At 39.3% G+C, this 14,214-nt stretch overlaps 1 protein-coding gene across 1 annotated transcript; it reads right to left on the bottom strand.

The window, feature by feature from the left end:
* Positions 1 to 5,295: 5,295 nt before the first annotated feature.
* Positions 5,296 to 8,005, bottom strand: LOC143376562 (facilitated trehalose transporter Tret1-like). Its single transcript, XM_076827041.1, has 2 exons — positions 7,994 to 8,005; positions 5,296 to 6,603 (listed from the first exon to the last, which is right to left on the bottom strand). The coding sequence occupies exons 1-2, from the start codon at positions 8,003 to 8,005 to the stop codon at positions 5,545 to 5,547; spliced, it is 1,071 nt and encodes a 356-aa protein (XP_076683156.1). The 3' UTR covers positions 5,296 to 5,544.
* Positions 8,006 to 14,214: the final 6,209 nt, after the last annotated feature.

Here is a 14,214-nt window from a genome sequence, read left to right on the forward strand (position 1 = left end):
TCGAGTGGCGTGCGATAAAGAATTAAAATTCAAGAACAAGAATTTAACTTAATAGTGTTTATTCAGGAAAACACTTCTAAATCATACAAACAAACAAAAATTAACGCTTTATAATTTTAAAGGAATTAGAATAATTAAATAGGTTGCGACTCTCGGTCGGTACAAAGAAATAAAGTTGATCGTCTTGGGTTGCGACTCTCGGTCGGTACAAAAGAACGCCCGTTTGATCGATCAATTTAATATATTGTAACTTAAATGACTAATAATGACGTCTTAGTCGATAGAATGAATTGGTTTATGGATAGTGACTCTCGGTCAAAGTAGGAATTAGGTTGTAATTTTAGGAATTAGGTTATAAGTCTAGCGGTTAGATTATGGATAGTGACTCTCGGTCAATATAGAAGGATAATAGGTTTATGTAGTAGTTTAGAATTTAGGAATTGAATATGTTAAGTTGAGATCCGTTTTAAATTGTTCTCAGTTTCATCAGGAGCAGGTTTTGCTACCTGGAGTGATCTCAGTCCCACGTTGCTCAGGAGTAATGTACTAACCTGAGAATAAGAATTAATAACTTCGCTTCAACAAACTAAGGGGCCTACAAGGCGGCTTCCACGGCCTGAACGTCTCGTCAAACTTAGCGACTATGGCTTTGGTTGGGACGCTCAACAGAACCGATGGGCTTACAAAGCGGCTTCCAAAGTTGGAGCATTAATTTATGTTGGGATCAGCTATAAGCTTTAAATGATCCTTTTGCGTTGAATAAATCGAATGAATCGAATAGAATGGAATGAATCTCTCTGGGCTATCGTGCCCGTATTTATACATATTCTGGATTTTGGGAGCGCACCAATAGGAATGGAGTTCGACTATAACGCGTCAATCATTCTCGACTCGCTCGTTCTCCAGCCAGTCTACAAATCGACTGGTTAGTGCGCAGGCGCGCGTGGAACGCTCGGTTCTCCCACTCGTCGCTATGCATATTTCTCTGCTCTCGATCCTTACTCTCGCCGATCCGCCGATCGACTGAGGATCGCGCATGCGTTCGATTCTCCCACTCTTCATCACTCGATTCTCTCTTTCATCGCACTCGCGTTTCGCGATACTCTGAACTAATATTAATATTAATACTAAACACACCTTATAAAAGTAGGAATAATAAGAATATAATAAGAATATAAGTATTTAAGTGCTTATTAATTGGATTTATTAACACGAAAAAGAAAGGGGCAGTTTTGGGGGTTTGTTACAGCCGTGATGACTTTCCAAGCTCACCAACACGTTGGTCTTTCCACAATTTGATGGACAACAAATGATACAGCGTATAGTGTTTGGCAACATACTACTATGTCTGCGTCTTGTTTTCGAAAACATCACAGGTTGTCGCACGAATAGCATCCTCTCTGCGAACCGCGAAATTGATTTTGATACATCGAAGCGACAACGCACTCTATTTATAGACCCCCGCCAAAGCAAAACAGCTCAGTACTCGAAATGCTTCTAATCCTGTCGGATAATTGTGATATCCGAGACTTAACCTCTGAGCAGTTGAAATATATACCAAAGATTATTCTACTGCGCGAGTTTGGCAGAGACATTGACGATTTGTGGGACCGACTCCCCGAGCATATAAAAGTTGATTCTGAGGTTCAGCAGTAACGTCGGTGTTTGGAACATTATAATCCGGTCCAGCATCATTGATTAAAAACTGCGGCGAATGTCGCCGACGACAGTAAAGAAAGTCTGCGGTTTGTTAAATCGGACGATAAACGCGCTATCTATCGAATTACATATCCCCGGGTACCAGTTTTACGGTCCAGGAACTCATCTGGCAAAACGATTGGAGTAGTAAGGCTAAGCGGGTTCTAGACCAGGTCCTCTGAGGGGAGCGCGGGGGCGGGGGGAAGTGAGGGCGCGCGGGGGAGCGCGGCGGAGAGAGGGATGGGCGCGGGGCCTGCGGGAAGAGGAAGAGCGGGTGCGCGCGCACGAGCCGCGGAGTGGGAGAAGCCATAATCGTGGAGGGGATCAGCCCGAGCCGAGCCGCCGCGGAGGCCTCTCCAGACCTGGCCCACCGTCGGAAATTTCTCAGAGGGAGGCATTGACACCCCGAAAAAAATCTCTTTCAGAACTTGGCCCACCCGAAAATTTTTTCAGGCCTAACCCAGGGTGGGGACTGTCCTAGAAATTTTTTTTCCAAACCAATATGCATCAGAAATTGTTTCGGACGATGTCGGGAAAGATCGGCGTTTCTCGACACCGCGTCTTCGAGGGAAAGAGACGGAGCATTACTTTAAACTTAAAATTCTAGGAGGGAAAGAGACACCACTACATAGGGGATAGAATCGCATGCATTCTAAAGCTAACAGTATTTCAAAGCGTTCCGATTTAACGTCGCTGCGTTTCGCGCGATCTCGCGTAATTCGACTCCTCTGGAGCAGCCGTGCAGGGTGATGTCACTTGGCAGCGCAAAGAACGAAATAGAATTATGCAGCGTCAGCAGAAATCTTTTTTTCTCAACGCAGAGAAATAATAATTATTGAAACGGCGAATCTTAAAAATTAGGCGGTGAGAGGAGGAACACGGGTAAATAAAATTGAGAAATATTGTATGTTTAAGAAATATATATTGTTACAAATAATAATATGAAAGAATAATATGAAGGAATAATATAGAATATAAAAAAATAATTAAAATTTATTTGGCTTAATTATCCCACTCGATCACATCATCAGCAAATAGATTAGTTAATGGTAAATCAATAGGAACTTGCACAGGGTCAGTTTGACCTGCAACAACACTAGCCCGAAGCCCCGATACTTTATTCCTATACGTATCAAAATCAATATTTTCTGCTTTGACGTTTCGCCAAGCCACACTCTTTGGATGATACGCATGATTATTCCGAGATATAGTTATTTGTACATTATCATCATCATCGAAATCGCCTAAAAACGTTTGTTGTTCATATCGATGCATCCAATATTCCTCATCATCCTCGAAATAGTCGTGTATTGGATTATCGTATTTTTTAAAAACTTTTAAAAAAATGTTGCCATCCTGATTAGCTTCCGCCTCATAAAGTTCTGCACATCGAATTTCTTCGGTTTGAACCGCAACATTTCGACAGGCCACATACATTTTCGGGCTGGATGAATGGATAACTGCCGCAGCAGCGGTGATCGTAGCGGTAGCCGGACGTTTCAAATTCATGGGCAATGACATAATCTGAAACCGAGTTTTCTTATAATTCTCAAAGTTATTAACACAACGATTCCCTAAAATATGATAATGGAAACTTACGGTATTAATCGATTGTATTTCCATGCGTTGAACGATTGATAATATCCTTCAAAAGCAATCTTCTTCAAAGCAATTTCACGTAACACAAAAAATGCAAAAAGTGTTTCAAAGAACTGTCAAAGTGACTGCACGTTGACCACGATTTGAAGACAACTGGTCTTGCTGCATCTCCAAGCTGCCACATGTGGGCCCATGCCTAAAGTTGCATAGCTTTGGAAAGTAGGATGCCTTTGTTCTTCGCCATCATCATCACAGGCCACCTGCATTTTCGCAGACCATCCTCACCTTCTATACATATTCGAATTATTCACTAACCATCCTCCGAGTGCACTTATCATGTTCTTCGAATTCTTCTCCCTTCTTCCTTGGACACATCATTCGACTAGGTCACACCACTTTTGATTGCGTATCGAACGTGTATTGGACGTCTATTAAACCACTTTCAACACATAACGTACCACTTTCAACGTCTATCGTACCACTTTCAACGTCATTCGTACCACTCTAAACGTGTATCAAACGTGCATTGGACCACTTTCAACGTCTATCGTACCACTCTGAACATGTATCGAACGGCTTTGAACGGATATCCAACGGGTATTGAACGGTTTTGAACGGCTTTCAACGTGTACCGAACGGGTATTGAACGGGTATTGAACGGGTTTTGAACGGCTTTCAACGTGAATCGAACGGGTACTGAACGGCTTTCAACATGTGCCGAACGGGTATCAAACGGGTCCTGAACGGGTATTGAACGGTTTTGAACGGCTTTCAACGTGTACCGAACGGGTATCGAACGGGTATCAAACGGGTATTGAACGGGTATCGAACGGGTTTTGAACGGCTTTCAACGTGAATCGAACGGGTACTGAACGGCTTTCAACGTCAATCGAACGGGTACTGAACGGCTTTCAACATGTGTCGAACGGGTATCAAACGGGTCATGAACGGGTATCGAACGGCTTTGAACGGATATCCAACGGATATCCAACGGTTTTGAACGGCTTTCAACGTGTACCGAACGGGTATCGAAAGGGTATCGAACGGCTTTCAACGGATATCCAACGGATATCCAACGGGTATTGAACGGCTTTCAACGTGAATCGAACGGACATCTATCAAACGTGTATTGGACCACTTTCTACATCTATCGTACCACTTTCAATGCCTAACGTACCACTCTGAACGTGTATCGAACGTCTATCGTACCACTTTCAACGTCTATCGTACCACTTTCAACGCCTAACGTACCACTCTGAACGTCTATCAAACGTCTATCGTACCACTTTCAAAGCCTAACGCACCACTCTGAACGTCTATCAAACGTCTATCATACGTGTATGGTTACCGCTTTGATCATGAATCGTACTACTTCTACATAATAATTACAACTATCTTCTTAATCTAGCGTGCATGCAGGAGGTTGGTGGTTGAGGAGGGTGAAGCAAAACAGTTATGCATTAAAAATTGATTATATTTTATTTCTGTATTTCTCTCTGGCGTTTAGACCACCAGTTGAATATTTTTAAATACATTTTGCATGGCACAGTGCTTTGCGTGTCAGCCACATCGCAGAGTATTGACTACATTTAGCTTATTTAGGGATTTGATATCCTCATAGTCAATGTCCAGCGTCTCGATGATCACGTCCACTCTCGTATTTTCATCGAGGAAATTCACGAGCCAATCGCAGCAATTCCTATTTCAATTGCTCTGCAAATTATGCCATACTATACTATTCTTTGTTATATTATATTAAAATACTTTGATTTATATTTTATTTATTTACTTTCTACTTAACCTTAAGAAGGTGACAGGTTCTCAAAACAGTTGACAAACATCATTTGCAATTTAAATTTACGGAACTTAAGAATTCTAATGAAAATAATAAAAATCGTTTTTTTTCTATTTCTTGGAATATCATCAAATATTTTACATTAGTTTCCACTTTGCTTACATCTTAAAATTTCAGTACTTGTATGGCAAGGAAGGTATTCCTTTTGTAAACACTTCCTTTTATATAAAATGCAGTTAAAAATACGGTGTATTATTTACATAACAAGTTTCTTGTTTATAAACTATACTTTACACGTCGTCGCAACATTTAAAAGCAACGGAGATTTACTTTCTGAACTTATTTGTAAAGTGCTCCCTGCATTTCATCACAGACAGGATTGTGAAATTAATTCATCGTGCACGCGTTGTCGTAGAGTTTACGGCGTAGACACAAAAAAATACCAATAATCATCATGTATTTAAGTCTCTTTGAATTTCTACGAACGTTTTACCTTTCGTCTCTGGCGTAATGCGAAACAGAATTAGTGTGCAAGCTGCAACGACTACAGAGTACACTAAAAATGGTAGTGAGTGACCATAGTTCAAATTTATAGCTACCCATATGTAAAGTTTGGTCGCTATAGTACCTAACACCCCACCAATTACACCTACGAGCCACGTGCCCATCGCTTTGACCTCGGTAGCAGAGATTTCTGACATTAGGATGATCTGTAAAGAGACCAATCCGCAATTGAAAGTGAAAATCAATATTATGGAAGATAGAAGTAGTGCCCAAGTGTACATCTGTACGTTCAAATTCAAGTATTCCTCCGCGTAAAAGAAAACACCAATCATGAGATCACAAATAGCTGCTGTAATACCCGACGCGAGATTAAATGGCTTACGGCCAAGTTTGTCGACCAAAAATGTAGTTAGAACGGAAGAGACCACTTGCGTTACACCGGTAACAATATTCATCGAATAGTCAGACATCAAGTTGCTGGTTGATTTGAAGATGAGCTGACCATATATGAGAATTGTAAAGAAACCACCGAAATTGTGCATCACGGTAAAGAGCAGTATAATAATGAGGGCACGTAAATTTCCACGCGATGCAAACATGTCCTTCAGAGTTCCACTCTTTACCACGTCTTTCTCTGTTTTCGATAGGGAGTCAACCATCGTTTGCAATTCTTCAGAAACGTCGGCTTTCCCTCTTAGTTTTTCCAAAACGTCTTCCGCTTCGTCCACTCTATTTCTCATTATCAGAAAGTACGGTGACTCGGGCATAAAGCAACAGGCGTTTGCGAAAGCAATGTTGACGACCAAGAAAATTCCAGCCATCAGAGATAACGAGAGATGCGGGGCAACTATGAACGTCACAAGAATGCCGGTATTGTATATAATGCCTACCAAAGATGATGCAGCACCACGTGTCGCTGGTGACGATATCTCGCCTATGTACATTGGGGGAACGCAAATAAATATTCCTAATGCTAGCCCTGCCAGAAGTCTTGCCGCGTACAATTCCTATAAAAAAAAACAAGCGTATGAATTAGCGATTGTAGCTGATAAGGAAATTTGGATAAATGAAAGTAATTTATCGAATTGAAATTTAGTTAAAAATTTATATGGTAACTGTAAAAGTAAACTACTATTTGTAAAATACATTTTTTAGTCTATGGTAAACAAAAACATATGGGTCATTCCACGCCAAATTGACCACTTTTTTCCCTTGATATCTGGAAATTTGTTTTAAACGGAATATGATGTAGTCCTCGTTAAGTTATGGGGGATTTAAGTAATTGTTTTGCCGATTTCGAATTTGTTTAAAAATTACAAGGCTTTGAATTTTTCGATTTTTGATTTTGAAGATGACATGACTGTTTTCAGCACAAATCTGATGAAGATTACTGTTTTCAACATGCAACAGTTTCGACCGCTTTCTTACTTGCTACCCTTAATGCCGTCATTCGAAATGATCATATTATCCTCTCCCGTTGAAAGGAGCCCACAACTGACTACGACGTTGAATATGAGCGGTAACACCTAAATGATGCAGTACCATGCCATGTAGCCTTATTTTATAGAGAACACTTCAGCGAATATGGTAGTATTTTAGGGGTATTTTAAAAATCGTGACCACGAGCCGAAATTTGCAAAATAAAACTTTGTTTATAATTCTCATTATTGTGAAAATGATTTTTCAACCTGAAAAAAATTATTCAAGAAGGTCGATTCTTCTCGATTAAAATAAAAAGGAATCGAGTAAATACGATAAATAGTAACCCAGATAAAAAATCATCTGTAGGGTGACCTGTCCAGTGAATGAAAACTCCCCAGTGAATGAACGTTGCTCATGTAATACGAAAAATTAACGCCTATTTTTCTTTTTATTTTCTTTTTACTCATAACTTATACGGCATTAATTCCGTTTATTCAATATTTGTCCTCACTGCCGTTCATTCATTGGCAAAAGTGTACATTTCTTACGTTACCATTGAATGAACAGCTTACCCGGTCTTTTTTTCTTTTGACACTTTCGCCGCGAGTGTGGAGATTAGGTTAACCCACCCTAAAAACCAAATTTCAGCTACAGTAAATCCTCGTTACCAGCCCTACGAACGGGGCTGGCGGCGGACTGCTAACGCGTTGTGGACACTATTCCGCGCGATCAAAGGCGCGAGTGAGAAAACCCAATGAGCGAGCGAGAGGAAACGAAAGAGTCGACGGCAACTTCGTATCGACTCTTTGTCTAATCCTTTGCCAGACTTTTAATGAAAGTTATAACTATCAAACATTGTCTGACTTTAAGTAATAAAGTAAAGTATAATTTATAAACAAGAAACTTGTTATGTAAATAATACACCGTATTTTTAACTGCATTTTATATAAAAGGAAGTGTTTACAAAAGGAATACCTTCCTTGCCATACGATAAGTACTGAAATTTTAAGATGTAAGCAAAGTGGAAACTAATATAAAATATTTTATGATATTCCAAGAAATAGAAAAAAAAACATTTTTATTATTTTCATTAGAATTCTTAAGTTCCGTAAATTTAAATTGCAAATGATGTTTGTCAACTGTTTTGAGAACCTGTCACCTTCTTAAGGTTAAGTAGAAAGTAAATAAATAAAATATAAATCAAAGTATTTTAATATAATATAACAAAGAATAGTATAGTATGGCATAATTTGCAGAGCAATTGAAATAGGAATTGCTGCGATTGGCTCGTGAATTTCCTCGATGAAAATACGAGAGTCGACGTGATCATCGAGACGCTGGACATTGACTATGAGGATATCAAATCCCTAAATAAGCTAAATGTAGTCAATACTCTGCGATGTGGCTGACACGCAAAGCACTGTGCCATGCAAAATGTATTTAAAAATATTCAACTGGTGGTCTAAACGCCAGAGGGAAATACAGAAATAAAATATAATCAATTTTTAATGCATAACTGTTTTGCTTCACCCTCCTCAACCACCAACCTCCTGCATGTACGCTAGGTTAAGACGATAGTTGTAATTATTATGTAGAAGTAATACGATTCATGATCAAAGCGGTAACCGTACACGTATGATAGACGTTTGATAGACGTTCAGAGTGGTGCGTTAGGCGTTGAAAGCGGTACGATAGACGTTTGATAGACGTTCAGAGTGGTACGTTAGGCGTTGAAAGTGGTACGATAGACGTTGAAAGTGGTACGATAGACGTTCGATACACGTTCAGAGTGGTACGTTAGGCGTTGAAAGTGGTACGATAGATGTTGAAAGTGGTATGATAGACGTTTGATAGACATTCAGAGTGGTACGTTAGGCGTTGAAAGTGGTACGATAGATGTAGAAAGTGGTCCAATACACGTTTGATAGACGTCCGTTCGATTCACGTTGAAAGCCGTTCAATACCCGTTGGATATCCGTTGGATATCCGTTGAAAGCCGTTCGATACCCTTTCGATACCCGTTCGGTACACGTTGAAAGCCGGTCAAAACCGTTGGATATCCGTTGGATATCCGTTCAAAGCCGTTCGATACCCGTTCATGACCCGTTTGATACCCGTTCGACACATGTTGAAAGCCGTTCAGTACCCGTTCGATTCACGTTGAAAGCCGTTCAGTACCCGTTCGATTCACGTTGAAAGCCGTTCAAAACCCGTTCGATACCCGTTCGATACCCGTTCGATACCCGTTCGGTACACGTTGAAAGCCGTTCAAAACCGTTCAATACCCGTTCAGGACCCGTTTGATACCCGTTCGGCACATGTTGAAAGCCGTTCAGTACCCGTTCGATTCACGTTGAAAGCCGTTCAAAACCCGTTCAATGCCCGTTCAATACCCGTTCGATACCCGTTCGATACCCGTTCGGTACACGTTGAAAGCCGTTCAAAACCGTTCAATACCCGTTGGATATCCGTTCAAAGCCGTTCGATACATGTTCAGAGTGGTACGATAGACGTTGAAAGTGGTCCAATACACGTTTGATACACGTTTAGAGTGGTACGAATGACGTTGAAAGTGGTACGTTATGTGTTGGAAGTGGTTTAATAGACGTCCAATACACGTTCGATACGCAATCAAAAGTGGTGTGACCTAGTCGAATGATGTGTCCAAAGAAGAAGGGAGAAGAATTCGAAGAACATGATAAGTGCACTCGGAGGATGGTTAGTGAATAATTCGAATATGTATAGAAGGTGAGAATGGTCAGCGAAAATGCAGGTGGCCTGTGATGATGATGACGAAGAACAAAGGCCTCCTACTTTGCAAAGCTATGCAACTTTAGGCATGGGCCCACATGTGGCAGCTTGGAGATGCAGCAAGACCAGTTGTCTTCAAATCGTGGTCAACGTGCAGTCACTTTGACAGTTCTTTGAAACACTTTTTGCATTTTTTGTGTTACGTGAAATTGCTTTGAAGAAGATTGCTTTTGAAGGATATTATCAATCGTTCAACGCATGGAAATACAATCGATTAATACCGTAAGTTTCCATTATCATATTTTAGGGAATCGTTGAGTTAGTAACTTTGAGAATTATAAGAAAACTCGGTTTCAGATTATGTCATTGCCCATGAATTTGAAACGTCCGGCTACCGCTACGATCACCGCTGCTGCGGCAGTTATCCATTCATCCAGCCCGAAAATGTATGTGGCCTGTCGAAATGTTGCGGTTCAAACCGAAGAAATTCGATGTGCAGAACTTTATGAGGCGGAAGCTAATCAGGATGGCGACATTTTTTTTAAAGTTTTTAAAAAATACGATAATCCAATACACGACTACTTCGAGGATGATGAGGAATATTGGATGCATCGATATGAACAACAAACGTTTTTAGGCGATTTCGATGATGATGATAATGTACAAATAACTATATCTCGGAATAATCATGCGTATCATCCAAAGAGTGTGGCTTGGCGAAACGTCAAAGCGGAAAATATTGATTTTGATACGTATAGGAATAAAGTATCGGGGCTTCGGGCTAGTGTTGTTGCAGTTCAAACTGACCCTGTGCAAGTTCCTATTGATTTACCATTAACTAATCTATTTGCTGATGATGTGATTGAGTGGGATAATTAAGCCAAATAAATTTTAATTATTTTTTTATATTCTATATTATTCCTTCATATTATTCTTTCATATTATTATTTGTAACAATATATATTTCTTAAACATATAATATTTCTCAATTTTATTTACCCGTGTTCCTCCTCTCACCGCCTAATTTTTAAGATTCGCCGTTTCAATAATTATTATTTCTCTGCGTTGAGAAAAAAAGATTTCTGCTGACGCTGCATAATTCTATTTCGTTCTTTGCGCTGCCAAGTGACATCACCCTGCACGGCTGCTCCAGAGGAGTCGAATTACGCGAGATCGCGCGAAACGCAGCGACGTTAAATCGGAACGCTTTGAAATACTGTTAGCTTTAGAATGCATGCGATTCTATCCCCTATGTAGTGGTGTCTCTTTCCCTCCTAGAATTTTAAGTTTAAAGTAATGCTCCGTCTCTTTCCCTCGAAGACGCGGTGTCGAGAAACACCGATTTTTCCCGACATCGTCCGAAACAATTTCTGATGCATATTGGTTTGGAAAAAAAAATTCTAGGACAGTCCCCATCCTGGGTTAGGCCTGAAAAAATTTTCGGGTGGGCCAAGTTCTGAAAGAGATTTTTTCGGGGGTCAATGCCTCCCTTTGAAAAATTTCCGACGGTGGGCCAGGTCTGGAGAGGCCTCCGCGGCGGTTCGGCCCGGACTGATCCCCTCCACGATTACGGCTTCCCCCACTCCGCGGCTCGTGCGCGCGCAACCGCTCTTCCACTCCCCGCAAGCCCCGCGCCAATGTTTCTCTCCGCCGCGCTCCCCCGCGCGCCCTCACTTCCCCCCGCCCCGCGCTCCCCTCAGAGGACCTGGTCTAGAACCCGCTTAGCCTTACTACTCATGCCGAATGCTTCCGAAGCTAACCCGACGTGCCTGTAGCTGACCTCTGCCTTTTCCCCTCCAAGCCTACCGTTCCCCTCGCCGATAGTCCCAGCTTCTGCGCCGTCTATATATGTCTATGGGCAGGAGTTGCCCGACGCTCGTCAAGGAAATGCGGCTTGGTACCCAGAGGTGTAAGATGCGAAGATTTCCGACTGCAGCGCCGCCTGCGGTGGAGTAAGGAATCTCAGCTTGTGATATATCCGCTCTATAAAATAATATTCTTTGGTAGTTTCGTGCTATGCAAGATGCGAAGAATCAAGTATTACATATTATATTAGATTATATTGTAATAATTTTTTTTAGTTACGGAATAGTCCTGGTATGGCTGACATCCACAACAGCAGTAACAGAACAAAAACCGAGCACAATAAATGGTTACGAAAATGCAATGGAAAAGGATATTGTACAATTTGTAAAAGTAATTTTAAAGTTAATAACATTCCGCGGAACTCAAAATCCAAAAATCATATGCGTAAATTATTGAATATTGGAAAAGTGAATTTGCATTTACCTGGTTACATATCAAAATGTACCGAGAAAAAATTTGAAAAAATCACTCAATTGTATAAAAAAAAAGTTCAGCAGATTGTTGATAGTGAAACATCAAGAATTTGATATATTGGATGCAAATAACATTAAAAATATGTATGGAATAGTTTTATACGACAAATTATTTGAACTGGTTAGAAATAATTACTTTCATATAACTATACATCGTATTTGCAATGACGTCCATAAAACAAAATATTTTATCAATGCTACAACTCTTTCATTACATTAATTTGTTAGATACGAAATCGGAATTGGTATTTGTGATATAAACGACGATTGCATTTCGAACGATACATTGCAAAAAATTTTGAAATGTTTATATGGACATAATCTTTTATGGGAAAACGTTGTTTGGTTATTAGTACTAAATAATACGTGTATGTCAGAACAGTTGCGTACAATATACCCGAATCATCCAACGAACATAATGAACATTTGCTTCCAAAAGTCTTGTAAATTACACCACAATGCAGATATTTCTGATTTATTTATTGCACTAAGCGTTGAAAAAGTTTTATATGAAACAGATAGAAAATGTGGATATGCAATTCTTGAATTTGCTTCTAATTTTAAAAAAATTAATTTGAGCTTGCTAGAAATTGAATGGCGACAACTGTATTCTTATTTCGATGAAAGTGAAAAAGCGAAATATAAGCGTTTACATTGCGATAAAATGTGGAAAGAAATTTGTTCAAAGAAGTGAACATTTGTAAAAAAAAAAAGCGGGCCGCAAAATTGTTTACAAAATTGAAAATTAACGTTAATTTTTTTTTACATCAACGTATTCTACTCGACGCGTAGAGAAAAAGTCTGATAGAAACCATGTGCCGGAAATGTACCGTTTCGGAGCTATTAAATTGTTAACATCTCGGTAAATTGAGTGTGTTGTCGCACTCACACCACGTTGCGGTGCGTGAAAAACAAAGTGAAAGACGTTTCGCTTTCTCACTCATTCCCGTTTCCTCTAACTCGCGTTCACGTCTTTCCCTAAATAATAGATATAGTACATATGTATGTTATAAATGTGATATGTAAAACTAAACCTTCACTTCATAAGCCCTATCGCTTCATCCTATCATACTGTTTTTTACTTTTCCATCACATATTGTATATAACTATACATATAGATACATACATACATTGAAAAAATTAATGTCAAGCTGATTATCCCATAATTAAACATAATTTATACAAATGACATTACAAAATAATTTAAGAGTATACATACTGTACGCATAAATTTAATAACTTTTAACATACATTTATATGTACATATTTATTGATTTTTTTGTGTTCTATAGATGTTTAATAAATATAGAAAGAAAACAAAAAACAACACAGATGTGCATTAATTATTAATTATGTCAATTATTTTATACAAAAATTATAAGAAAATAAATTTTATTCAATTTTAATAAATTGTTCTCTGTAATAATTGTAACTGTACAAGTAAGTATCGGTGCCCATAGCGTAAGCTAAAGCGTCTATCGTCAATGTCAACGGTTTATTGCAATTCGGATATTGCAAAATCCTACGTGTATAGAGAACGAAAATCCTTTATGAGCGAAAATAGGGAAAAACTTTATTTAACTTTTATACGTAGTATTTAAATCCCTGTGAGATTCATTTAGAGAATCTTTTTAATTCTTACGAATAACAAATATTTATACTAAATAATACCACACACGAGGTATGGAATAGACCTATCACCTTATGGGACTTCGTGTCACCACAGACGAGGTATAGAATAGACCTATCAAGCAATGTATTTTTGTGTCGCCGGTTTGGGGGGTCCTAGGACCCCCTTACCATTTTAGTGTCGCATGCAACGTTACCGGTGAAGTCTCAAAACAGATTGTAACGCTACGCGTGGTAGGAACTAGAATTAAGCACGAGTAAAACTAGGTTATGTTTTGAGAGTCAAAGCCCGCGATTTACAAATGTTTCTGTTAGAGTAACAATTTAAAAATCGTCTTATGAACATATTCCGTTCAACGGAAGAGAACGGAGGAAGAAAATAAAACGATATCACATTCGTCTTTTAACCTTGCTGTCCTATTCCGGTTTATTTAACGCAAAACAAATTTCATTCCCTTGCAATAACGTAATTTGTAA

This window comes from Andrena cerasifolii, chromosome 14 (genome assembly GCF_050908995.1).
Source record: "Andrena cerasifolii isolate SP2316 chromosome 14, iyAndCera1_principal, whole genome shotgun sequence".
In the NCBI taxonomy this organism is placed as follows: Eukaryota; Metazoa; Arthropoda; class Insecta; order Hymenoptera; family Andrenidae; genus Andrena; species Andrena cerasifolii.